Source organism: Fistularia commersonii, chromosome 19 (assembly GCF_037954325.1).
Source record: "Fistularia commersonii isolate RoL2024-O1a breed Wild chromosome 19, RoL_Fcom_v1.0, whole genome shotgun sequence".
Classification (NCBI taxonomy): domain Eukaryota; kingdom Metazoa; phylum Chordata; class Actinopteri; order Syngnathiformes; family Fistulariidae; genus Fistularia; species Fistularia commersonii.
In genome coordinates, this window is record NC_141302.1 from 3,225,507 (window position 1) to 3,253,240 (window position 27,734).

The 27,734-nt window shown below is 44.1% G+C and overlaps 1 protein-coding gene across 7 annotated transcripts; it reads right to left on the bottom strand.

Moving 5' to 3' along the window:
- Positions 1-7,967: 7,967 nt before the first annotated feature.
- Positions 7,968-27,392, bottom strand: phka1a (phosphorylase kinase, alpha 1a (muscle)). Of its 7 annotated transcripts, XM_086165762.1 has the most exons (35): positions 27,095-27,392; positions 25,298-25,456; positions 25,162-25,209; positions 24,884-25,052; positions 24,690-24,772; positions 24,507-24,587; positions 22,083-22,181; positions 21,843-21,989; positions 21,352-21,405; positions 20,327-20,449; positions 20,137-20,232; positions 19,933-20,040; positions 19,710-19,788; positions 18,453-18,587; positions 18,267-18,376; positions 18,003-18,147; positions 17,790-17,868; positions 17,423-17,589; positions 16,153-16,314; positions 15,832-15,926; positions 14,756-14,901; positions 14,374-14,527; positions 14,055-14,213; positions 13,850-13,979; positions 13,574-13,675; positions 13,111-13,226; positions 12,956-12,991; positions 11,984-12,019; positions 11,729-11,764; positions 11,321-11,350; positions 10,130-10,174; positions 9,881-10,042; positions 9,206-9,259; positions 8,283-8,483; positions 7,968-8,205 (listed from the first exon to the last, which is right to left on the bottom strand). In XM_086165762.1, exons 1-35 carry the CDS (start codon positions 27,170-27,172, stop codon positions 8,032-8,034), a joined length of 3,798 nt encoding a protein of 1,265 aa, XP_086021888.1. In that variant the 5' UTR covers positions 27,173-27,392; the 3' UTR covers positions 7,968-8,031. The 7 variants fall into 7 exon arrangements, with proteins under 7 accessions (XP_086021888.1, XP_086021880.1, XP_086021883.1 ...); XM_086165754.1 differs by lacking the exons at positions 11,984-12,019; positions 12,956-12,991; XM_086165757.1 differs by lacking the exons at positions 11,984-12,019; positions 12,956-12,991 and having other exon boundaries at positions 17,522-17,589; positions 27,095-27,391.
- Positions 27,393-27,734: the final 342 nt, after the last annotated feature.

Here is a 27,734-nt window from a genome sequence, read left to right on the forward strand (position 1 = left end):
ATAAAGCATTGAAACTGTAACCGGCCTTCTGCTGTGTGGGTTCTTAATTTTATTGGCATTGGCATTTTACACGATCTGGATGCTTTCTGGGGAGTCATGGCCGAGAACATTGAAATTTAAGCAATCATACAAAACGCAGTCATGACCTCACTTGTTATTCATTCAATCATTCCTTCATGATCTATAGGAGAAAACCAGACATACAACCATTCACCCTCTCATTCAGTCTTATAAAGATAACACCTATTCACTCTCATTCACACATCAGAAAGAGACATACAACCATTTATCCTCTTATTCACAGTCTTACAGAGATATACATCATATCTGTGGAGGTGCCATTAGCATAACAACCCCCTTACACCTAGTTTCTGCACATCAACTCTTCTACTTACATAACAAGCCAACATAATCTAGACCCGCCCAAAAACCTGGCAGTTATATTCGGAAACTCCCCACAGGTCAGTAGAACTGAAGAAGCCTATCCGATGAGGAGTGAAACGTCTTCAAGTGAAGAAATTCACGTCCAGTTGCCAAGACAAGAAGATTTCAGCAAGAGAGATATACATCCATTTACCCTCTCATTCACATCTCATAAAGAGATATTTCACCAGTCGCTCTCTCATTTAGAGTCTTAAAGAGATATAAATCCAATCCCCTCCTCATTCTCGGGCCTCCAGTCAAACCAGGGACCTTTTCAACATCTGCTCCGCCCTGCTTTGTTAAATCAGTTTTAAATTGTATAATATCTGTCGAAAATAAAATCCATGTATCCTCTTGAGGCCCATGTATATGGCAATGAAGGGGAATATGTATCTATTTTATTATGTTTACATGCAAGATGTTGTGCCGGCTGCCGAGGTATCTGATTTAAAACAGACAAATCCCGAGACTGTGCCAGAGGTCTGCCTGTCCGAGCGTCGGCCAACCGGCGCAGCGCAAACATCGAAAAGTCAAGAGAACATGGGGAAAGTCAAGAGAACACCATATTACTCACCGTTGGCCGCCGCATCTGCCAGAGAGGCTGCCAAAACACAGGCCAGAAAGACAATAAAATATTGATATAGGTAATAATATATCAAATAGACTGCATTGCAGCAGAGTCACACGCTGCTTGCAACTGAATAACAGGGAAGTGCTGAGCACTGAAAGCTTTATTTCTATTTTAGATGGCATTTACATGTTCTTTCTATCCGCTGTGAACCACAACGTGGTGCGAAATACGCGGTTCGGCGAAAGTGATCCTAACGTCTTACAGTGCATCGCGGTTATTCATTGATTCAATCAGACAAAATAAGTAATAATTTACCACCATATTTGCTCATTTCCCCACCGAGAGAATGCGCAAGATACCGGGAACAGACCGAAGAAAAAAGTCCAGAACAAAGGTGACAGACGCTGCCGGACGATGCAGGAGTTGCATTTGGAGTTGTATAACTGCACTTTGATCATATTAATTGATTCTGGATGCTCCCGTCGTCCTCGCTCTCTATAACACGCCAAGAGAAGTACACTATCTCGGTTTGGAATTGATTCAACTGTATCAGGGGTCCTTGGATTTTGTTTGCGTTGCAGCATTGAATGTAAAGCTGTTTATCAGAGATAACTGGCCAAAGGATAAAGTATAACACAAGCATTAGTGATGATAAAAAGGTCGTAGATATGATTACACTAATAATAAAAGCATGAAACTATATTAGACTGGATCAGGAATCGGGAACCTGCGGTGCTTCAATCCCTCTGATGCGGCTCTGAATTCACGAGTATTTAGTGAAAATGTATTTTATTTTAGTTTTTTTATTTTTAAAATGTCATTTTCAATTTGAAGATGGCGATCTTGTAACATCTACATTAAACATGCTCAAATATTTTTGCCGTTCTTAATCAGCGACTTAACGCGCTATTAAAAGGATGACTGGATCACTGCTGGTGGATAATTTAAGTTCTGCTTCTTTTTTTTGTTAATACTAGAAGAACTCGAATAGACATTGAGTATTTTGCTTGAAAGTAACCTTCAAACCAACGTCTATTTTTCGGAGTTCAAAATGTTTGGTCGCATGCAGAAATCTAATTTCGTTTTCTCTGCAGTTCATTGATTTAGAAAATGCAACATGTATTGTTTATACATAGCATAAAGGCAAAAAAAAATAACAGTATTTGCCGTGTTAATTCATTTTAAATTTCAAAAGGGTTGTGTGGCTCCCAGTGTTTTGTTTACTGTGGGGAAACGGCTCCAAATGGCTCTTTGAGTGGTAAATGTTGCTGACCCGTGGACTGGGTTTGAAACTCAAAGTGTTTAGAAGGGCTGTTGTTCTGCAAGGCTTTAGCCGCAGGGAATCTTCAATCTTTGTAGTTACTGCTAACAGTTAGACAATTCATATTTCATTATATTTCTTATTCTCGCTCCTTTCTACTATTATCTATTACAGTTATGTTTTTTACTTGAAACTCTGGCACAGCAATTTCCTTCGGGATTAATAAAGTTGTTCTCATCTCATCTCATCTCGATCTTTGAGAGCACTTTAAAAACAGGCAAAATGGGCGTTGCTGGGCTCTTTACTCTTCTCCATCCAAACAATTAAGTTCTTAAATGCCACAAAATATCAACATCAATCTCAGATCGACACAGTCCGCCCGAAACCTGGGTGTCATGACGGTTGATGACCAGCAAAGGTGAGAGGCATCTGTCTAAATCTGTCCTCGCATCACCGAGGAGATCAGACCTTCCTGCGTAAAAACACAACATGGCTCTCATGATGGAATGCGCTGACGGCTGCATCTCCAGAGAGGCAGGTCTCATCGCAGCAGCGTGTTCAAACATCCACACAGGGTCGAGGAGGCAACGCCTTCTGCCGCAGCAGTAAAGGCCACGCACTTCTGACACAGCAGATCTAACGTCAACGGCCGGAGTAATATGAAACATCTGCATGGATCCTAACAAATGATACTATCTTGTCATGACAGATTTATTGAAAGCGGCTAATGTCAAATACTTCACAAATCCCTTGCTTATTTAGGATAACATCTCTTTTTGACTGAGAGACCCCTGTGTTAGACATTACATAGCAGAGCTCCAGTGGAAGAAACACCTTCATCAGAATATGAATGCAAGGAAAATTATATTTTATGGAACATGGAGCCAACACACAGCTGGTCACTGCACTGTAAACTCACTATCTGCTCAAACACACTGACACGCTTAACCTCCTTTATCGTGCCTATTCTACTGTTTCCCCTGCGTTATCATTAAAAAAACACAAAATGTCCCCGGTCAAGCTTTAGATAAAGTTCTCCGACTTGTCTCGACAGTTGACCGACAAAAGCGATATAGTCAGGACAGACTGCTGTGAAGTCTTAGATTTATCGGCGATGATTCCGCCCTACTGTAAAAATACATTCCTGATTTTAATACTTTCTTTTTGGCGCAACAGCTGTATGACTTCATTCACTTTGCGCCACATCGCGGCCTACATGTGTATACGCATTTAAATCATCGCAAATCAGCTGATGTCTGTGTATGTGCACGTGTGCAGGTTTTCCATCCATATCTCTGTCTGTTTACTTTCTCCCTGATGTGTATCGCACAGGTTGTGTATTTTAGTTTCTGTTTAACAGAACTTTGACCCTCCTGTCAGCATGCTCTGCGAAGCTGTTCTTGGGGTAAGGCTTCTGAATTACATGCACAGCTGGATGCATCTGATGCTCCTGCAAAGTCCAAGTAACATTTCCCCACAGCTTTAGTCCGGCGAGCTGAGCTGAAGAGAAATGCATCCCAGACTCAAGTTGCACTTTCATTTTCACGAAGCCCTCCAGATCACAAACAGCAATGACTTTCCCCTGAGTGCAAACTGCAACCACAGCATATATCAATCTACCATGCCAGTCCTTCAGTCAGAGAAACGTAGTTATAGCTGCAATTTTTTTTCTCTCAGTAGAAGTACACAACAAATATGAAATAAAGGAAATCTATAAAAATATAGTGGGCCCAGGAAAGAGCCAACTAAGTTTTAGCATAGGCTGGGACCAGAGGATGGAGATATTAGTTTATCATTGTTTGTGATTAATAATGTGAGTGTTTGGAATTGATCAGAGGAGAACAATGGAAAAAAACGGTTACAGGAATTATTTCAAATAGTATGTTCAGTTGTTTGGGATTAGGATTATATATCCTTTACCATAACATCCTGTATTTTATTCCTTGATACAGGTAATAGCACTTATGATTCAAACTAGCTTACTCTCCACATAGCAGCCTGGATTCGATAACCGTTAAACTGTTTAAGTTTTACTGTTAACTAAATTAAGTCAAACAAACACATAACAATGGGTAGAATTAAAGTCAAGAAGAAGTTAAATACCTGGAAAGTGAGTGTCCATCTTGGAGATGTGTAATAATGAAACTGTATTCCAAAAAATTAGATGAAATTATTAAAAAAAGCGACCAGCGCCTAGCATAACAGATTCCCACAAAATGGAAGGCGACAGCCAGGAAAACTCTCCCTGTTGTCATGCCCACTTCCGCCACCGAGAAAATGTGGGTATGATCAATATGTAATTATGCACTATTTAAAATGAAGATTAAATATCATTTTTTTTTAACCTAAAATCGCAGTTATGTGGTCACGTTAACAAGACGAGGAGTACATCAAGGTGGGTCCCCAACAGCTAGCTAGTCAACTTGCTAGTCAACCAGCTAGCTGTATGTAGCTAGCGAAAGTCCGTTTTATAGTAATTTTATCGCAAATTTGATGGGAAAGACCTGTCTATTAAGTCATTTAAATATTCACGAATCATTACTTTCAAATGACGTGAACTTTATTTTTAACGTTAATTCAGACGTTCGGCTGTAAATAGGGTCTTTTGAAACAGTATATGCTAACACTAATGCCTGTGGACTGCCAGAGCCATACTGGAACCCTACAATTAAACGAGCGCATTTTGAAATTGATACGGTTTTAGCAAAGTAATATTTTGCATGCAAGGATTGTATTCATTATTTGTGTTTTATACTGTTTTATTTGTTGTTGTTTTTTTCTGAGAAATGGGCACTTTCGTTATCATTTCCGTTGGATTCGCCTGACTATACAGGTGGCAATGTAGTACCATCTGGTGGCCGTTGATTACATTACATCAATTGTAACTTACTTTTTCAGACTGCAAGATTCAATAAATAGATCAATAAATTAACTTATTTATAACATTAATGAAGACTCCAGGTAAAGACTTTTTATTTGATGAAAAAACAGCAAAAAAATAAAAATAAAAACCAAACACTTGCCCTACATAGGTAAAACAACAGTAATAATTTAGCTTGACCAAACTGACCAAAGTGAAAAGGGCATCCATTATACTTAAATGAAACATAAGTTTAAATATTTTTCCTGTATTTCCTGCTTTTCTTGAGCTTTAATTGCCACCACATTACATAAACTAACAAACATCTTTAAAGTATTGGAAAATACAGGACTGTCTCAGAAAATTAGAATATTGTGATAAAGTTCTTTATCTTCTGTAACGCAATTACAAAAACAAAACTGTCATACATTTTGGATTCATTACAAATCAACTGAAATATTGCAATACTTTTATTATTTTAATATTGCTGATTATGGCTTACATCTTAAGAAAACTCAAAAATCCGATCAAAATATTAGAATATCATGAAAAAGTAATTTTTGTTTTTTTAATTGCATTACAGAAGATAAAGAACTTTGTCATAATATTCTAATTTTCTGTGACAGTCCTGTATAGAATTGGCCTTCAGTCGTAGTGTAGGCAGTGTTGCGTGTACATGGATCATTGGATTCAGTTTGAAAACTAAAAGAATGTGGCTCAAAAGAAAGAAACGGTGTACGCTCTGTTGGATTTTTCTTGTTTTATTAAAGTTAACTTAAAAAAACAAGAGCTTTCTTCGGCGATTCCTAATTGAACACAAAGCTTGAAAAAGCCTCCATCCTGTTGCGCTTGCAGCGACTCGTTCTGCCATGATTATTTGTAGTTCTCATGGAGTGTGGCGTTAATATCAACACGCATCATATATCAATCAAATAGAACTTCCAAGCTATTGCCACAATCTCAAACAGATAACTACTGTAATTTTCTCCAAAAATTATTTTCCTCACATCTCATGTGAAACATATGGAAGTGCATAAGCAGTTTTAGCATAATTATATAACCGAAAACACAAACAGAGACACATCCCAAAAGAAAACACAAACATGAGGTTTGTCCCTTCACAAGGGCCAGACAAAAATGAGGGCGCATTAAAAATCACTGCATTACATTCACTGACAAAGAAATACTGTATTTTTTTTTCCAGTGCACTACATTCTGAAAACTACAATTTTCAACTTAACAGGAAAATAGGATGATTTCATTTCTGTACTAGTTTTAGTCTATAGGTGCATTGTTGAAAAAAAATAAAACCACACACATTTTTTTTTTCTTTTCCAAGTGCAAGAAAAGTAAGGCCTCTATTTACTGCATTAAAATGCCTCTTAGTTTTATTCTGGAACTATAAAATAAATAGCCCAAGTTTAAACTCTGTGCTCTTCATTATTGCTCTATGTACTGTATCGTTCTTTAGCATATTTAGGGTAAGAAATAAGGACCAGTTCAAGTAATCCTACGGACTTTTGTAACTTTCTGCTCAGCCAAGTGAGGTGAGCTGAGCTGAGGTGTGATGTGTGTGTGTGTGTGTAGGTGTGTGTGTTAGCAGCAGACAATTATAGCTTGATGCAACTCCGTCTCAGCTGATGAGTTTCATGAATGCGTTCCTCAAAATTAACAAAACTGCTGTTTTTAATATATTAAGAGGATGTTGGACTTGTGGTTTATGTAAATCTTACAGTAGTTTGATAATAAAACAACAAAACCAACAGTGTGTGTGTCACAAGTATTGTAAAGTTGCACTTTAAAAAGGGAGGGAATTGTCTTTTGCACTAGGTGAGGAAAAAAGTAGTCACCTTTCAACTGGCATCATAGAATAAAAATAATAAAACCTGTGATTGCATTCTGAGAATGAGCTGTAATTTAAAGGCCAAAATAACTGCGGTGCATAAAAACAGGCATATTGATTAGTTTCGAGCAAATTCATCTTCAGTTGGCTCATCTTTTGCTGGTTCTGCCATCTAATTTTTCCGACGAGAAAATCTGCAGTGTATTTGAGCGACACCCGTCTAATGCATGGCTGGAAGGGACTTTAGTCTGGTTGATTCTGGGAGAAGATCTGTGTTCTTAAGGGAGAATGAACTGGCTTGAAACTCTAGTAAGGAGACTCTTTTGAGCTGGGCTTGATATCATCTCCGTGTTTTTGTTTTTTTTTTTTAAACAAGAAAACTAATCAAGGTGAAATTACTGCATCATGTGACATCAATGGCAGAAAGCGCTTTTGTTGTCAACAAACTGAAGTCAAATATCTTCCCTCCATTATTTTGAAGTCCATACTTGCATTTTAACATTCTTATGACTGTAATTCAACCGTAACGTAATGCCGGTCTGAAGTGGATCTCATCTCTGGCATCCACATCTCTCTGACAGTAAATCAATTTCCGATGCAGTTGGTTGTCACAGACCATCCAGCACTATCATGTTTCGGAATGAACACTAATTATGCATAATCAGTAAAATTGTAACTGGACAATTTATGTCATGAGAATTCAATTTTACCACACCACACGCATCTACATATTAAATACAACTTATCCCTTGATTTATGGATATCATTATTTTCTACGCTTTAAATAATGGTATCGGCACCATAAATCCTGTAGCAGCCAGGCGCTAAGAGGAGGTGAGGTGATAAGATTGTGTGGTGACGGATGTTGGTGTCAGCTGACAGCGAAGCCGCCGGTGGTCATTTTTAACTAAATGTGCTGCTGGGGTTGATATTTTTTCACGGAAACACAACTGCAGGTTAGCCAGTGTTCTCAAACTCAAGTGACAAAATGCGAGCATCTACTTCTTCACTGTGACCCCATTGTTATTTTTCATGCAAACAATGTTGTGCGTTTTGTTTCCAATGGTGTCCCATCACTGCACAGGACACGAGCCGCTGGGCAGGAAGTCCTGCACGTACATCGCCACGGCTTTGGTGAGGTAGGTCATGCTCCCAAAGCGGCCGCTGGGGGCGCTGTCGTACAGCAGTCTGCACACCCCGGTTGACGGGTCCCGCTCCAGGATGTGCTCCTCAGCTCCCAGGTCCGTCTGCAAGAGGGAAAACCAGGTAAGAAGAGATACATGTTGGGTGAGGGGGTTTTGTTCTCCAGTCGTTCACTGCCGACCTGGTCTTTGTGGAACATGTCGTTGGCGAGGTGAACGATCTTGTCCACGTGGATGATGGAGCCGATGCTCTCGATCTCCACGTCGGCAAGCATGGTGAGGACCAGGATGGCCTCCACCAGGAGCTGTCGGTACTCAGGCTGGGGGACGCGGTTCAGGACCGTCTCCACGTGGACAGAGAACTTGATTTCACCTGGGGTCATCTGGAAGACAAGTACAAAGTTTTCCCAACGTGTTTGTGTGTGTGTGTGTGTGTGTGTGTGTGTGTGTGTGTGTGTGTGTGTGTGTGTGTGTCAGTGACGTGCAGTCAAGCGACGCAGGAGAGGCTATGCTTCACTTGCCAATCTCGGAAAGAAAAAAAAGAAAAATGAAAAAAAAGAAGTAAATGGTTATATTTATCATTGATTTACACAATAAAGGTATATTTCCATTTAACTTCACCAGTTTTTTATTCAAAATCATTGGATTTTCACATTTACTGTTCAAATACTGAGAAGAGACGTGCAGTGAGGCTGTGGACAGTTGAGCCTCAACGTAGATTGCACAATGACAGCTGACCGCTGGCATGCTCTGCACTAATGCTATGTTGCTATTGTTTAAACACTCGATATATGAACTACATTTCCAATGTACAGTGTTTTTTTTGTCAACAACTGTATGTATGTTACTTGTTTCTTGTGCTGGACGATCATAAAACGGCTGCAAAGAGGCACTGAGTGAGGCACGCAGTTCTCCTGCCTCATTCTAGGGGGGGCTTATGCCTGTTCACTGCTGCCAATCAAATGACGAATAAGCTAATATGTAGGGTTCATATGTTTGTAAATCTAAGTGTGATGAAGTCAATGCCTCACCAGCCATGAACCTCACCGCACGTCACTGGTGTGTGTGTGTGTGTGTGTGTGTGTGTCTACATATGTTGTCTTACCTCCCTGGTGGTTGAAGAAGGAAGGACAAAGCCCTCTATGGACAGGCCATGACACTGGAAGACAACAGATCAGCCTGTGAGTGCGAACAGTGAATTTCACGTTTTGACATCCATTAAAAGAGAGCATTGAGGCCGAGCAGGAGGTAGATCAATCGTCTTTGGAACCGAACATTCCTGGTTTGATTCCCAGCTCCTCCTGGTGTGTTGAAGTGTTGTTGAGCAAGACACCGAACCCCGACCTGCACCCCTGGTGCTGATGGACGGCAGCCTACTGCTCATCCATGATGGTTTCATTGCAGAGAACAAATTTCCCCCAAGAGGGGAATGTAGGATAAATGATGTCAGGGCTTGTCAGGATAGTAGACAAGTGCCCTGACGAAACATTTTCATTTTTTACACAAGAAATGAATGATTTTTATGAGGGGACTTTTATGAAAATGCTCAAGAGTGATACTTTGCAGAAAGCATCACTCCTGCTAACCTGAACTTTGTCAATCAAATATCCAGATCAGATGTTGTGAAGTAAAATTATTATAAAAATAAACAAAATAGAATTTGGAAGATGCCCACTATAAAGGACAGCTGACATTTAATTTTGATTTAATGGGAAAAAAAAAAGATGAAGTGAAAGGAGAATAAATATTCTGTGTTCAAAAATCAAAACTATGAACTCACTTTCTGCAGGATCTTCCAAACTTTCTGGTAGAAGCCGATGGGAACCCGGTTCAACGCTCCGTCCAGCCGCCTCCTGCGCAGCCACTGGCCATGTCTGGTATCCTTGGCGACCGGAATGCTCTCTGGAAGGTCCAGAGATTCTATGGACGGAAGTCTGTATCTCTATAAATGTTCAGGTAGGATAGAAAACACAGAATCACCACTCTGCACGCACAGGATGAAGTCAATTTATCAGGCATAGACCTTTACCCCTGACTCGATGTTGTCTATGTCCAGGGACTGAGATCCCATGCTCTGAGAGGAAGAAAGGCAACAAAAAAAGGGGCGAGAGAAAAAATAAATACACAAATGAGCAAAGCTCCTGGCAGGTAGCGAATGTGACGTGAAGAGGGCTGATCCAAGCGGCCGTTGACGACAGAGCAGCAGCCCCGCCCCCAAGCAAGCGCGGTCCCAACTGTAAGTCCAAACATGCATCTGTGATTAATCAAAATCAAAACAAAAATGAGGAGCGAATCAGGTTGGAAGTCTGATGTGAACAATGGGGAGATATTTTCATGAATGCCTGTTGGTTGCTGGTGTTAGACCGACTCCAATGATCACACACATACACACACCCAACAAACTGAAGTTAAACACCCTGTAATTAAATCCTGGCACTCCTAGAATCTGAATTCAAGGCAGAAGAAAAAGCTGAGGTCCGATGATGTCAGGAAGTCCTGTGGGATTTGGGAAGCTGCGGTCTTCACTTACTCGCTCGAATGTCTCATCCATATTGGGGACGATTCGCTTTATTCATGAAATAATAGTTGATATGAGGCGGATACTCAGCGACAATAAAAGTTAAAAGTTGCTGTGCCAAAATTGAAAGGAAATGAACAAGTTTGCATGTGGAAAGCAGCAGAAATACAGCGGCTTCATGTCCAGGCCACCAGGTAAATACATCTTAGGGGATGTTTCAAAGGGAAAAATGGTATCGAAACAAACATTATTTGAAAAGGCAGTGTAAAACTAGCTCCACAATTAATATGACGCATTCCTTGTCACTCAGTAATAATAATAAAACAAATCATGAAATAGTGAGATGACGTGAAAAGGTCATCGTGACACAGCGGATTAAAAAAGAAAACACTGTTAATAAGTGTGATTGACATCTAAGCGGTGATGTGAAGTAGGTCCCTATTTTCTTTTAGTTATTTCACTGCAGAAATGTTATTGTATTTGAAATGTATTAAAAAAAGAGCTCACAAACAGGCTGCATTAGTGCCCCCCCGCTCAGATGATTCATGATAATCGATTATTCAGTGATGTAAGGCCAAGATTTAGCAATTACTGGAGGCAAATTGCTGGAATTTAAACCACTTTTTTAGTTAATGACTGTATAAATGAGATATGATTAACTGAGGCCATCAGGATGAATATTTATCATATTATTACTGTCACCTTGCGACGGGTCGCCACACTCTGGTCGAGCTGAAATGGGGGGAAAAAAAAACAAATTCTGACTTTATACTTGAAGCTTCAATTGCTTTAATTCATCAGATCTGCCTTTTGAAGGTCAATAAAATATGAAATAATTTTGCAGTCACCGCCTTTTAATCATTAATGGAACATTTGTCTAAACTGTATCACTCGGTTGAATTAATTTCTGGATAAAAAACAAGCCAATTTATTACCATCAGGATCATCAGTTTCATCCACTGAAGACCTGAACTGACTTTTAATCCAAAAAAAAAAAAAAAAACAACCCTTTATCACAGTGTTATGGGGTTTTGGGTTAACAACTTCAACTCCATCGACCATGACAGTAAAAAAAAAAAAAAAAAAACCTCAGGAGTGTTAAATCATCACCTGAACCGAGTCGGTCAAAGAAGCCCTGTGATCCACCTGCAACAAGGGAAACAGCGTCATGAGCAACTAAAATACACCCCAACCCTTAGGCCTCCTCGAGAGGCTGCGGCCCTAAAAATATCCGTCCGCTTCCGATCACTCCTGTTATAAAAAGAACTCGACCGATTCTTCTTCTGGTATCAACGTGGAACCCGAACTAGCAGCTAAGGCGCGAGCATCACCGCGACCGATTCAATACCCTCGTGGGATTATCACCTTAAAAGACCCGCTGGTGGACAGACTGTGCTCCACCTGCAACACAAAAATGTACCATCGATAAATCACAGGAATGCAGCCACTCGGCCACGATTTGAAACAGGAGAACTCCACCTCATTGATTCTCTCCCAGCAGATTCATTATTATGATTATAAACTAGACCAGGGGTCGGCAACCCGTAACACCCAAAGAGCCATTCGGACCCGGTTTCCTCGGAAAAGAAAACACTGGGAGCCGCAATTACTTTTTAACGTCTAAAATAAAAGTACCACTGTATATATTGCTTTTTATTACCTTTACGCTTTGTATAAATAAGTGTGTCGTGTGTTGCTTCTGAAATTCACAAAGTATTACGGAGAAAATTACATTTTATTTATGTAATGAACCCATTTTGAGCTTCGGGCTTTCAGAGCGTTTAGCGGAGCCTTGACCTGAATTTTAAAAAATAAATCGTGAAAAAAATCACTGTCAGTAAACATTAAAAAATAAATATTTGTAAAATATCTTCATAAATATTTATTTTACCTGGTTTATGGGACTTCTGCTCCTGAACTTAAGCGCACAGCATCTGCAAATCGGGACTTTACCGACCGGCGGGTACACCGGCTTCCGCGAGTGTGATGTTATTTTGAGCGGCGAAAAATAATAAATATAATTTTATTTAATATTTTAAGATCACAATAATCTTCCGACTTAGAACTAAAAGTTAAAAAAAGGAATTAATAAAAATGAAATATACTTCAATTAAATATTTATAAGCTGCAGTGTAAAGATGAAAGATCCGCATGGGTTGCCGACCCCTGATCTAGAGAATAAAACAATTCACCATTGCATTCTCATTAGTTTCTTTTTAAATTGCCACCGAAATCCTGCTCCCGACGCATCTAGATTACACTGCGAATTATCCGACATCGGCCGGGTGAATTAGCGCCCGGTCCGAATTGAGCGTTGGTCGTTCACGACGCGTTCACCTTTCCGGCGTCCGTCAGAGACAGCCTGTGCTCCAGCTGCATGAGGGCAAAGGTCAAGCTTGCTGAGAAAGCCGAGGTCTACCGGCGGCGATTGAGAGGATCGCTTCAAAACTATCTTAGATTTCGTCTCGACAAACGTCACGTTGTATTCCTACCATCTTCATGTCGCTCTTCAGCTTGCTGATTCCCGCCCGCTCGCTCTTGGTGGCGCCCACATTACCCAGCTGGTGGATCGAGATGGCCGGACTCACGCCGGCGTCCAGCTCTCGCACTGCGGAGGAAACGAAAACACTGGAGTCCGAGTGATGGCTACCGACCCGGGGGGGAACCGGAGCCAGAACAGTGCCTGTGTGTGTGTGTGTGTTCGTGTGTGTGATCTGCCAGGTTGGTTGATATGAACGCAGAAGTTTTTTTAATTCCTCTTCCTTTTGCACTTAAGGCCTTAAAACACTTTATAGCCTTGACTTTGACACTTTATAGTTTTATTTGTATTTCTTATCCCCCCCCCCCCCCTTTTCCTACTATTATTTATCATTGTTATGTTTTACTTGAAACTCTGGCACAACATTTTCCTTCGGGATAAATAAAGTTATTCTTATTCTTAAAGGCGAGACTTACCGCTACGCTGCACTCCGAACTCCTTCCCACTGAGGATGTGGTGGAGAAGGTTCTTCAGCTCAGATGGACTGAGGCTCGTCAGACTCTCTGTGGCCTCCTCACCTACTCACACACACACGCACACACACACACACACACACACACACACACACACACACACACACACACACACACACTTCATGTATTATGGTTATTCTATGCTTTCCAGTATCAACAGAGGAGCTAATGCTAGTTAGCAAACATGCATTATCCACTGTGACACTGTTCCCTTTTTACCTGAACAGTTGAGGGACTGGGCCAGTTCTGTGGCCATCACCTGGATGATGAGCCCGATACGGAGCCTGAACATCTCACTGAACAGGCTGGGCTGGGTCCTGATGCTCATGGCCAGGTACACCATGATCTCCTGGTGGGGGAGGGATGAGCGGATCAGCGGGAGGAGGATGTGCAAAACGTTAAGGCGCGGGAAGATGGGACTCGCCTGAGTGAGTATGGCCACGCTGATGTTGCTTTCGCTGGCCTCGTCGATGAGAGCCACCAGCTGGTCGGGAGGGATGGGAGCAGTGATGGTTTTCTCTCTGGGCTCCGGAGGCAAACCCACCGTGAGGTGCTTTTGGTGCGCCAGCAAATCGGAGCAGGCCTGGAAGCATAGCAGAGATGATCAGCGCCAAGTACACAAACAAAACCACGTGGGTACAACTTACGACAATTCTATCAGTCGTAGAAATGCACAATTCACACACATCAAATTATGTTTATGTGTGTGTGTGTGTGTGTGTGTGTGTGTGTGTGTGTCGTACCGAGTCCAGCTCCTCCACCTTCTTCCTCAGCATGCCGGAGATCATCCTGATCAGTCCCCAGTGCTTGAGTTCCCCCGCCTTCTCGTAGAGGTCGCTCAGCAGAGAGCGCACCGTGGTGCCTTTGCCGTGCAGACGGGTATCCCAGTCCATGCCTCTGTGTGAGAGCAAACACACACACACACACACACACACACACACACACACACACACACACAAAGGTCAGCCTTCAACTTTGAAACCATTGAATTACAACATAAAACAACGTAAACAACGTAAAACACAATCATGTACAAATGACTCAATAAACGAGGCGGTGGATTATTTTTTTCCTGCCAGAAAAACGTCCATAAACCGACGACGAGCGCCGGCCCGTCGAACCCACTTGTCTTTAAAGAGGATGTAGAGGATGTCGGCCTGGTCCGGGAGGCTGTGTGTGTCCCGCAGCAGCTGGACCAGGGCGGTGTAGTCGATGTCTCCGCTGGCGTCTCGAGGGATGCCGCTCTGGGGCGGCGACGGCTCTCCCGCGCCCTGAGTGAGAGAATGGAAACGGATGAGCTGGGCGAGCGCGGCCTCAGTTCACTGGGTCTTAGGAAGAATTAAAGCAGAATTTCATTGTTCCTGGCACGAACGGGACAGGAAAATAAACAGGGCGTGTGTCGTAAAAACCCATTTTATGTCCTTGCACAAACCGCCGTCTGCCAGACAATGATGTTTTGACAGATGGGGGAGGATGAGGATATTTTTGGTCTAAATTCAAACCAGTCAAGAAGTCATTCAAGCATTATGCGGGACCCTTTCTTCATTGCATTTGATTGAGTTGAACAGTTTAGAAGATCCAAACACTTGAAACCAGAGTTACTTTTGAGCCAGATTGAAAGGAAAGTGGGAGAAGAAGGAGGTGAGAGCAGCCATGGTGCCTGGGTTCCACACAGGAGGCAGCAGAGGGGACCATGTGGAGATTTCCTCCAGGAATGAGGACCAGGAATGAGTTGTGTTCGATGTTCCGGAGATAAAATCAGACTGAGATGATTCGGACATGAACAGATGCTGAGGATGCTGACCAGAGAGGAGATTTACGGATGGAGGGAGCGAGGACAAAAAGTTAGTTGATATGAGAGGAGAAGCTTAGATGGAGGAAGATGTGGTGACAGCTAACAGGAAAAGATCCATTTAAACTTTCTTTTCAGGCTCAGGCATTTCAGGCACCCATTTCACAGAGAACTGAAATAAATTGTAAAAAGAAAAAAAAAAAACTTGATTTGGTGAAATGGTTTAAAACATTAACATTTTTTTTTTTTTTTTACAGTTTTAAATGAGCGAGACTTCTAAAAGGATCTGGGGTGTTTTCCAGGTTCCCACCTGGACACAGATCTCAGTCAAACCCTGATATGTGGCCTGAAGAAAGGAAAGATTTGATAGAAAAAAAAAAAAAAAAAAAAATTGGGGCTGGAAACACACCTGAGTGTCCTGCGGTGCAGAAGATTCTGGAAGGTTGAGGTTGAGTGACGACTGAGGGGAGCGGAACAGCTTGTTGGGCAGGTACATGTTAACATCTGGAGAAAAACAACAACACTTTGGTGTTGGAAACCTTCAGAAATAAAGGACTATCTGCTTCTTGGGGGGAACAGGACATGTGAGAAAGATAGTTTAGTTCCTGCTTGAGATCATTTCACGCTGAATTGTTCCTGCCGAGGTGGGAGGGAGGTGTCTGGCGGCTCCTCAGTATATTAAAAAAAAGCATTAATTGTTCTTTTTTTCCCTTCTCATGGATCCACTCACCTTGTACGTTCAGGTCCTGAGCCTTGTTCATCAGAGACACCATCTCCTTGGTTTTGGTGGCCACCGCCTTGAACCTACTGAGCCCTCCACCCTGCACTTTGGGCTTCTTGGGGGTGGAGTGGGCCAGGAGGTGGTCCAGGTACTGAGCCAGGTCGTCGGCCTCTGGAGGAGGAGGAGGTCTCTTTAAGGGGTGTCTTGAACATTGAAAATGCGAAATTACGTCCAGCATCAATGTGTGTGGTAAACATCTAACTTTCTCTCAGGAGGGGATTCTCCTGAGCTTCCCGTCGTTGTCTGGGAGGGATCGTGAGCATCTCGCCCAGGGCGGATGAGACGCAGGTAAGAATCTCGTTTTGGTTCGAACACGCATTTTGGTGACAAAATGGGAAATGAATCCAAAGCTATGCGTGGATTTTAAAAGGAACGACAGACGCATAGTTTTGGATTTGACGACAGAAGTGCTTCTTGACTGTTGTCAAGGTGCATGCCTTCCTCTGCCAGGCCGTTTTTGAACCAACCGTGCCAAAATAGCAATGCTTGCTTTGGAATTACAAACAAAGACAGTCCTTTGAGAGCATCATCTGCAATCTCCAGAGGAGCGTCTGACAAACACATGAAGAAAAGCGAGGAAGCAAAGCAAGCGTCGCTGAAGTCTTCTTGGAGCCGAGAAGGTTTCCACGACCGGTCCGATTTAAGACGCCAGAAGAGGCTCTCTGTGATTTAGACACATTTTCAGTGTTTTCCTGAAATCCATCTTGGCTCGGTCTCCTTGCCAGGTGAAAGAGGATGGGATGAGGATCGTATGAGGATTAGGAAGGGAGGTGATTAATAAGATGAAAGATAGGGGTCTCCGTATCAGATTAGAAGGAGATTTTGTCCATGTGATGATTTTGTTAAGTTGTTTCGTTTCAGATTAGACTTTGAGATTATCCCCGGTTAAAGGCACATTTTCAGTTTTCCCAACTTGTCTTTTCCTGCTGAGACTGACGAGAGACGATCAATGGCAACGCTACGGCTAAGCTAACCACCGACGGGATGCTGCCGCATGCTTGTCAGACAGCCAGAGAGAGCTATCGATCGTCTCGTCTCATTCTCGGTGGGAAGGGAAATGACCGCCGACAAGGTCAAAGGGCTTATTTACTACTTTTTAGAAAAACTGGACAACAAGAACACCAGTAATTGTGTTAAGACAATGTTGTGTTACCCTCCCCTCCTCTTGTGAGGGACAGCGCCTTCATCCACCCATCCATCCTGCTCGTCTTATGCTTACCATCGTCATTCCGCAACTCATGCACGTATCCATCGCCGTCACCCTCATCACCATCATCATACTCTTCGTCACGGTGGCCCATGCTGCCAGAAGCCTTACCATCCAGGAAGCTCAGGTGAGCGAAACAGGAGGTGGTCAAGAACTCCGACAGCTTCCCGGTCTGGATCCTGTGGGACGATGAAGATGGCAGGGGGGGTTCGCAGAAACATTGCATCAATTTTAGCATCTGAATAGAAAAGGCAGCTATCTATGTGTGTGTGTGTGTGTGTGTGTTTTAAAATCTGCACATCAATAAGTACAAGGAATCATCCAGAAGTAGCGACTGTCCCACCGCGCGATGGCTATAGTCTGATTACTTTTATTTCACCTTGCTCCTCCATAGTATCCATCATGCAACTTCTTCAGTGTAGCCAAAACAGCAGGGTCCAGGTTTTTGTGGTCCTCAGCTGAAACACACACACAAACACACACCTTAAAGAAGCAGAATATGTCTGAGTGTTCTGCTGCCCTATTTGCCCCTTAAGAGTCAAATGTCCTCTTCTTCGTGGTTAGAATGAGCGTGGGCATGCGGCGGACTAACTCAGCATGGTCTGCGAGATGGGAAAGGTGACGGTGGGCCGTCCCGTCATCCTCCATCTGGACGACAGGTAGGCGATCTCCGTCCTCAGCATCTCCACGATCATTTTGTTGTCCAGCGCCAGGTAGAACTGCTGGTGATCGATGAACTGGGGAGGCAGAAGGTCGGGCATGAGGAAACATCTCTCACTTCAAAAACGCAGCAAAAATAAGGATTTTTGTACATCATCTCCATCCCGTTTTTTTTTTTTAAGTTTCCCCCACAAACCTGTGGCGTAAATGTGAAGATGGTGTTTCTGATAATGTAGAACTTTGAGGTTCCAAGAACTCCTATTCTCCTGTAGGGCCGCCCCGTTAGGCCCAGCCTCGGGTTCCGACCTGGAGCAGAGCATAGCTTAGTCCCAACTTTTCAGATCATTTCGCTAATTTTCATCATAAATCACTGGGCCGGTACCGAGTCGGGCGTAAATGTGACTGAGGACTCTGGAGGGCTGGACGTGGATGGGATGGATGTCGGCCACCGTCTCCACGTCGATACCGTTCTGCATCAGAAGCTGTTTAATCTCCTCGGTCTCGGCCAGGACGGACACTGTGAGAAGGATGCAAAATGTATAGAAAAGCATGGAGGAACACGAGTTAGTCCTCCCGCAGGCATTTAAAACCCCCAAAAGGACTGTGTTTTTTGCACCATAAGGCGCACTTAAAATCCTTGAATTTTCTCAAAAATCGTCCTTGCGCCTTATGTATGAATTTTTTGTTGCGCTTACTGACCTCGAACATATTATAAGTGGTACACCGCACTTAAAAAAAATTGTCAAAATGTTTTAATGAGACTTTGGTAAGTGACAAAGCCTCTCCGCTTGATTTTCAGACCGTTTCCACCTGACATGGAGATGTTGTATTAAAGTCGATCCTTGGTTGAATAAGCGCTTCAACGTCCGCTAACGCTGGCAACGATAAACCATTCAGAGAACAGTACGTAATACGCTTACATCCGCCACTTTTTGTAATACTGGTAAATTCTGTGCTTCAACATAATATTACTGTACATTTGTTTGTATGAGGACCTCCAAAAATGGCACCTTTTAAGAAACATGCTTACGAAACAGAATTCAAACTCAAATAAATAGTGGGCCAAAATTCAAAACAGGGACAAAGTCGCGGGCCAACATTGATATTTTATGAAAAAAAATCTTCCTCCAGACACAACAATGAACCCAAACAAGTTTTGCTTAAAAACTAAATATGGAACAAGCATAGCTTAATACTATACGATATAAAACTTAATATTGCACACATGCAAAATCCTGTTTTCCACATAAGTAGCAGAGTGCCAGTATTAGCATAAGGTCGCTATGACGACTGTCAACAGAGGAGAGGGCGTTTATGGATCCTGTTGTGATTTTCGTGCCAAAACACCAGCAGAAAATTCTGGGATTGGTAGAATTAGCGATACATGCACTGTAGACTATAACGGCCGGCCAGCCCTAATAGTCATTTGTTATGGCTTTGCGGGCTAAATATAATTACGGTGCGAGCCAGAGTTCGACACCTATGCAGTAGATGATGGGAACAGAGCAGAGACAAATCAGAGTTCGACTAAGCTGACTGCTTTGTTTCGCTTTATATACCGTATGTTTTATCATGCGTCTTATAATGCGGTGCGCCTTATGGTCCTTAAAATGTGGCGCCATTCTGCAACATGGCTCACCCTGTACCACCACGTCAGGCTTGGGGATGGTGGAGAAACGTCTGTTCAGGGGGTCGATCTCTCCAGGGGCCAGAAAACCCTGAAGGGAAGGGTGCAGAACTTTGAACGCCGGTGGACGGGCAAATGCCTTTGGCTCAAACTTTCCCAGAAACCTCGAGAAGCCTCACTGTCGAATCGTAAAATCTGCGCGTTTCCACTTTTGGACGGGTAGACGATAGCTCACCTCAGACAGAAGCTTTCCCAGGACGTAGAGGGACTGCCCCCATTTCAGAGGACACTTCCCCATGGGAACCCTCTCCACCGAGTGAGGGTTCATGTACTCCTCGTCCACCTGTGCGTGACAGCGATATGAAAACCGAATAGCACAAAAATACGACGGATCTCCCCGAGGCGTCGCCCGTCATGGTGTCAGCGACGGAGCAGCGACCTTGTCGGCGGGAACGCTGTAGAGCTCCGGCATGAGACGCAGTCCATCTTTCTGCTTGATCATGATGCCCTCCAGAGCGTCCTGGTACTCCTGCACCTGAGTGATGCACGGAAAACCCTGACGTTTGTTCTCTGAGCGGGTTCATTTATGAAACGTTATTCCACTTTTCGTCCGATTCCACGTGCGATACCTGCTCGGGGCTGTTAATGAAAATGCCGTCCAGAATGAGGTAGGTCCAGAACAGCGGCCACTCGCACTCGATGTTCTCAAACAACTTCAGTTCGGCCGACTCGTAATACAGACGGTTCGGATCCTGGGAAAGAAAGGGATTTTAAAAAAAGCAGAACGTTGGGTTGAATTAAACAGAAATCATTGCAAATGTTTGCAGTTAGACTTTGTGGATGCGTTAGCTCAATGTTCCCTTTGTGCTAAATGACATTTAGCATGAATACTTCAAATCCTTGTGTTTCCTTTTTGTTCGCTTTGGTTCTTAATGTAACACACCAATAGTCTGTTCTTTTGTGAAGCGCTTTCAAACTGCAGAATATTACGTTAGAGTGCGGTCAAAAGGAGAAGCCTCTTTGTCCTGCTCCAAGAGACTTTCTCCATGGTCCATTAACCACATGACCCTTTTCAGGCGACTGTTACGTAACACCCGAGGAACAATGACCGTGATGTGACACTCGGGCAACCAGAACAACCAGACATTCATGTAGCTTCCCGCTAAATGTGCCTTCCAGACCAAAAAAAAAGGACAGAGTCACAAAGGCTTTTTTTTTTTTTTTTAAAAGTTTCCTCAGCAGTTCATGATATTGCAGACGCGTGGTGAAAATATACAGAATTTTCAATCTGCCGAGCCGCCGGGGAAAACTAGGTGGAGAACTTTGAGACGGTGATGGAAAGGAGGACCTCCTAAACCTCACACTAGATACAGCAGTGCAGCTTCTCCAGCTTCTACTTCACATTGCCACTTTGCTCATTATTAATTCCTGTATATTGGTAAATATGGAGATTTTTTTTTCTCCATACTTCAGAGTTTTATTTGTTTTTTTTTTTCATATGTATTTTCAGCTCGCTTGTCACCGTCCTGTCCTTGTAGGTCTTGGTGCAGCTGTTAAACAATTTCCCAAACATGGGATCATCGAAGTACATCTCATCATCTCATTCAAGTTGTGTCAACAGGACAGGAAGCACAAGAGACATCGCCGTGGTTACCTCTTTGGGCGTCCTGTGTCCGTCTCGGAGAAACCTGCAGCAGCCATATCGACCCTGGACGAGAAACGACACAGAGGTCGGTTACCGTGGTTTCCGGCACACTTTTTACCCCCGTCACTGTCAAGTGACTGAGTGTTTGTTTACTGCTCAGTAAATGCCACTGAATACATAGACTGGAGCTGAAGAAAGACAATCTGGTGCTTCTATTAATCCAGATTTTTTTTTCCTTTAGCATTAAACTGCCTTCTGGTCGGCCCAACTGTCAAAATAAATGACCTATAATTGCAATTCGGTGCAGAGTGGAGTCAAAATTTACTCATTTTCACTTTATTTTTAAAAAGCTTCTGTTCCGCTTCTGTTTTTCTTTGTCATTTTTCTCCATGAACGTTTTTCTCTTGCAGCCTGGCCTCTGATCCTTAACCTCATCTATATCTTAACGAAAGGAGCTGGATAAACGGTGGACTTCGCTGCAGCGGATCACATGTCCGCACCTGTAGTTTAGAGATGATCTCCTCCTTGGTCAGGTTGACTATACCCATGTCCTCCACGGCAAAGGCGGGATAGGAGATGATGGCCAGCACGCCGGCATCCACCTCCTTCGATATGGACGCTCTGGGTAACATGGAGGTGAGGATGGACTGAGGGGGGACGAGATTTACGATCAACAGAATAAATAGGTGTCTGTTGCGTATTCAAATGTGATGTACGTGTGTGTGTGTGTGTGTGTTCACCTGGCAGTGCTGTATGTCATCAGCCAGGGCGTGGACGACCGACCCCGGTCCTCCTTTCGCCCCGAACAGGTTGAGTTCATCCAGCGCCTCCAGAGCTGCCTGGAGGACACACACAAGTTTGACCGGCATTGTTTTTTAACCGCGCATCCGAACACGCCGCAGCAAAACCCTCTCTGATTGGCCGACCAGTCGCTTACTCCTCGGATCCCTGCTTTGCATCAAGTCTGGGAAAACTTAAAATACTGTTAATAGGCGACATATATTCTTCCATTAATGATTCTTTCCTCAGCCAACTTCAAGCACCTTGCTTCAGAGACGTAAACCCCGATTAATACACTTGGGTTTATTATATTTCCCTCTCAAGCGTCTTTGTGTGAGCAGACACGGCAGAGCAAGGAGCGGTGATAATAAGGCATTTGAGAAACTAATGACATTTACCCACCCGACCTTATTAATAATGATAGAACACGTGGGAGATAAATCTCTTCCAGCAGGACTAGTTCTTGTTGACTTAGTGTGTGACCTCAATATCAGCCAATAAAAGGTATCGCAATGTCGTTCCCACCGTGTCAGGTGTCAGTCAGGCGCTATTCTTAATCCTGGATCAGCCAATAAAACGGGTTAGTAGTTTGCTGCAGATCTCCGCCATCAAGGACAAAACAGTAGAGTTTGTCAATGTCAGCAATACACTCCTGATTTTATCTGTATTCATGCAAACGTATTACACTACACACTGTTTAGGAGGATAATAGCGATGAGAAAGCTAATGTTGACATTTATGAGGAATTACAGATAATTCCATGTAATAATGAGGCAGGGAATGCTCCTGCGGCAGCGCCTGTTTTCTCAAGTTTTTCCCGGCGCCTTTTTCCTGCCGCTAAAATTAACCCGCATGTTATTTCGGAGCGTGAAGCCATTCTTGGGGGACCAAAGAGAACCTGATACCTCGTGTGCCCTGCAGGCAAAGGACAACCTGCGGTCGGGCACTGAGACGCCGTTATGTAAAACCTTCATCGCTGCAATTTTTCTCCAGGAATCGTGGCAGTTTTTTCGCCGATTGCATTTTCACTGTGATTTTTTTCCCGGAAAACCTGTCAAGACGCATGCGGCGACACCATCTCGGTTTGAGGAAAACACGACTACGGCCCTTTGATCATTTAAAAGAACAGTAAGGAATTTCATAGCGCTGAATTATTTGTCATATTTCTCCATTCAGAGGGTTCGACGCTACTGCAGACACAAGCCAGACCTCGCCCAGCGTCCGCGGGTGCGGAGCGCGTAGAGGTCAGTGTAAAGGCCGCGGCGGCGATTAGACACCTTGCGCCCTGCCAGACATTTTTAATGGAGCACCTGTTCTGCTTCTGTGGAGGCAAGTTCTGCTCTCGGCAGCCGGACTAAATCATACCTGCACCTCTGCACGATGAAGAGGAGGGTGATGAACACAAGCGCGTGAATATCTCTGATTTTAATATACACTGCTCAAAAAAATAAAGGGAACACTTAAAAAACACATCCTAGATCTAAATGAATGAAATATTCTCATGAAATACTTTGCTCTTTACACAGTTGAATGTGCTGACAACAAAATCACACAAAAATGATCAATGGAAATCAAGTGTATCAACCCATGGAGGTCTGGATTAGGAATCACACTCCAAATTAAAGTGTAAAAACACACTCCAGGCTGATCCAACTTTGATGTAATGTCCTTAAAACAAGTCAAAATGAATCTGTGTTGCTTCCTGAGTGGACACTATGATTTCACACAAGTGTGATTGACTTGGAGTTACATTGTGTTGTTCAAGTGTTCCCTTTATTTTTTTTGAGCAGTATATATAATTTCCATTCTTATAGGCGTCTGACAAATATTCTGGAGGGATTTTTTTTTGCAGATTCTTAATTATTTTAAATACAATTTTAATATTTGTTTGAAATGTGGCGAGGGCGGTGTTCATCCATGACTTTGAAAACAATCACGACGAACGAATTAATTGACCAAAGTAATGAAATTTTACAGGTTAAGTGGTTTTTGACCGTAATACTTCTGCTAGCAGTGGCAGTGGTTAACAGCTCCGCCTCGCTGCAAGAAAATCCCCGGTTCGATTTCCGACACAGGTCCTTTCTGTGCTGAGTTTGCGTGGGTTGCCTCCGGGTTCTCTAGTTTACCTCCCAAAGTCCAAAAACATGCACTGAACACCCTAAAATACCCAGATGTACGAATGATAGCACGTCTCAGTGATTGACTGGCTCTCGGTCTCGGACCCGCTTCTCGCCCAAAGACAGCCGGGAAAAACTCCTGTGACCCCGAGTGCAGGGCGAATTTTTGCTACGCTAAAAAGTTCCTGATATTTGATAAACTGGCCAGCGCTGGCTGGTACTGTTCATTACTGGACGCGCATCTGTGTTCGAAGAGTGTCTCCGAACCTTTGCCGTGCCGATCGAGCTGGCGTTTATCTCAGTGATGCCCTGGTTGGTTTTGTCTCCACGTTCCCACATCCCGTAATCCTGTGAGAAACCGCGGAGGAGGGGAAAGAAAAAGCATGAATATGCCGTTCAATCGCAACGACGGACAGAAAGGTGGGCGCGCTGTGAGGAATTGACACTCACGGCCACTTTGTAAGCCGCCTCGATGTAAAACATCAGGTTCTGGACGACATCCACCTCGTCCTGGGTGTAAACGATGTGAAGACCTGGCACACACACACACACACACACACACACACACACACACACACACACACACAATCAGCCATACATTTTTCAAGTCGCCGTTCTTTCTCTTTGCTGTGTTTCAGACGCACCGGATGCCGTCATCTGGGCGAGGAAGAGCAGAAAGAGCGAGGTAGCGTCCACCTGCAGGTGACCCCACTCGTCGTCTCCCACCACGGGAGCGCAGGTCCTGGTGTTGTACTTGGCGTGGAGCGAGTCGGAGGTGCTCCTGCTGTATTTGAACTTCTCCACCTTATCCAGCTGGAGGCGGCGTGGGTGCAGTCGAGGTGGAGACCAAGACGTCGTGATCAGTGAACAGCGATCAGCGGCGCCGGACGGAGACCAGACGGAGAAACCGAGGACAACGTACCTGCCTCATGATGCACTGAAGGACTCCCCTCATTAGCTTCACCACACTCTGAGGACAAGGTGAGACAAAGTGACAGAAATATGAGCCCAAACACACACACACACACACACACACACACACACACACACACACTGACCTGTTCTAGCTCATAGGCCTTGGCCTTGTCCTCGTCCCGGTCGGCGTTCTTCCTGTAGGCCAGGCTGAGGCCCCACACCGATATGATGCAGTAGACATTGTCTCGCACCCAGGCGTCCGGGTGCTCGCCGCTGCCCGGCAGGAGGCCCGTCACCGGGTCCTGGGGAGCACGCGGAGGTCAGAGGTCACGCTTGAATGGAACAGTAGCGCAAAGCCCCGCCATCTTTCTACAAATGTCCTCCAGGCCTGACAAATCCCGCTGCCGCCGAGAGGCTACGGAGCCACGACAACCATAAACCTGCCGCTTTCCGCTCTGAGGAGGACGTTGGTCGCAAACCGAAGAGGATGATGCAACAAGAGAGAGGCCGCGGAGGAGACGTGGTCTTTTTTCCAAAGTTGATAAGACACCCCGGAAGTGGTCTCCCTCCCCGCAGCGAGGTCGCTAAAAAGAAAATGTCAGGAGGCTCGCGGGTAAATGTCACAAGGATCAGTCGACTCATTAGACCTGGTCAGGGCACGAGTCTCTATCCTGACTGTTTGAAGCACGTTCTTATGAAGGAAACACTCAGAGAGCGCAAATACTGAAGCCTTTCTTAAGTCGACAGAAAATCATTTTCGGCAAATATTTGGGCTGTTTTTGCAGATTTACTTGAATCGGTCCCCCTCTGCAGGTTTGTCTTGGGCACGGCGAGCCGGATGACACCGAAGGGCCGACCGAGAGCCGTTTGGGGGCAGATTTTTCAGAGGTGACCTCACGCCAGGTGGGCTCCTGCTCCCACTCCCTTTAGAGGCTCAGAGCTGCATCCATTGTTCTTGCAGCAGTGCATTTTCAGTAAATTCACATTTAGAATGAGATGATAAACATGTAATGCATCGCCCTTAGTTTGACTGACCAAGCAATTTCAACTCGAGGATTCATTTTAAACACTTACGACCGCCAAAAAGTGCATATTAATATCAAAAATTGTTGCCGTTGTTGTATCAACAAGGCAAAACAGATGCCAAAATGAAATGATGCGGGGAGAAAACTGGAAATACAAATAATATTCATTCGTTTATACATTCTGATCCTGCAGTCAGGGTTGCCGGGGGGCCCGAGCCGATCCCAGCTGTCATCGGTTCACCCTGGATCCATCACAGGGCCTCACATGGAGACTTCTAGAGATATGATTCCCCAGGCAGCCAGTCTCCAATGAACCTCCTGCATGTTTTTGGACCGTGTGAGGAAACCGGAGAACCCGGAGGAAACCCACGCCGAGAACACGGAGACTCTGCGCAGAAAGGCCCCCCTGTTGGACCCCAACCGGGGACCTCCTGGCCGCGAAGCCGTTTTTAAAACGATGTGAAAACGGCAAGAAGGCTCAAAACATTCTTGAGAAAGAAATGACGAGATGGTAATTTCTAGATATCATAATCCTAAGAACTTTGTTGAAGTAAAAGTGAAACATTTGCAAAGGGAAGGGAAGCTATTGAGTTTGAGATGTTTCTTCAAGAGGCCTGTTATGGATGGATCCGGGGTGAACCTCCAAGCAACACGCATCTGGATCAGCTGTTGATCGAGAAACTTAACAAAACACACTCTCTCTCTCGCACACACACACACACACACATACACAGAAGCAAAGTATGCGTACTGAAAGCGCGCAGCCTTGCGCAATTTGAACTCCATGCATGCAAACCCGCGGAGAGCCCAAGCTAACACCTCCCCTGCAGGGCGCCACGCCACTCCCGCACACTTTCCCCCCCCCCCGCACCCACTCGGATCGTCGCGTGAATCCCCCACTCTCACGCAACTCACCTGGTGCCGCAAGATGGTTTGCTGGACCATCCGGGCATAGTTGTCCAGTTTCACGCCCGAGTTGCTTCTGCTTCTCATGGTGAAAACTTAGCGGTGCGACTTCGTGGAGGTGCTGTTGGAAAGGAAGAGGGGGGGAAGTTCGGTTGGCAACGACAAACGTTTCCGTTAAATCCGGTAAAGTGAACGCATCGTGTCCAGACTCCCGGGAGGGAGGCCACTTTGAACGGCGATCACCGGCGCTGTCAACGCTGACAGCACGGAAACTCCGCAGCCAGGGTTGTAATACGAAGAGGTAGAATTGTCAGCCGGAAGTAGAGGGCTAACACCGGAAGTCGGGGCTGCTGCCTTCAAAATAAAACGCGCCCCATCAAATTCTGTAATAATTTTTTGAGAATGAGAACAACTTTATCTATCCCGAAGGAAATTGTTGTGCCAGAGTTTCAAGCAAAAACATAACAGTAATAGAAATAGTAGGAAGGAGGAAGAATAAGAAATACAATGAAATATGAATTGTCTTTTTAGGTTCCTTCACTTACACTGCGTGTTTGCTGTGTCTACCAGCCTCAACAAGAAATTTATTGCATTAATGCATTCATCCATTCATTCATCCATTCATTCATTCGTTGTTTCAGGTACTTGG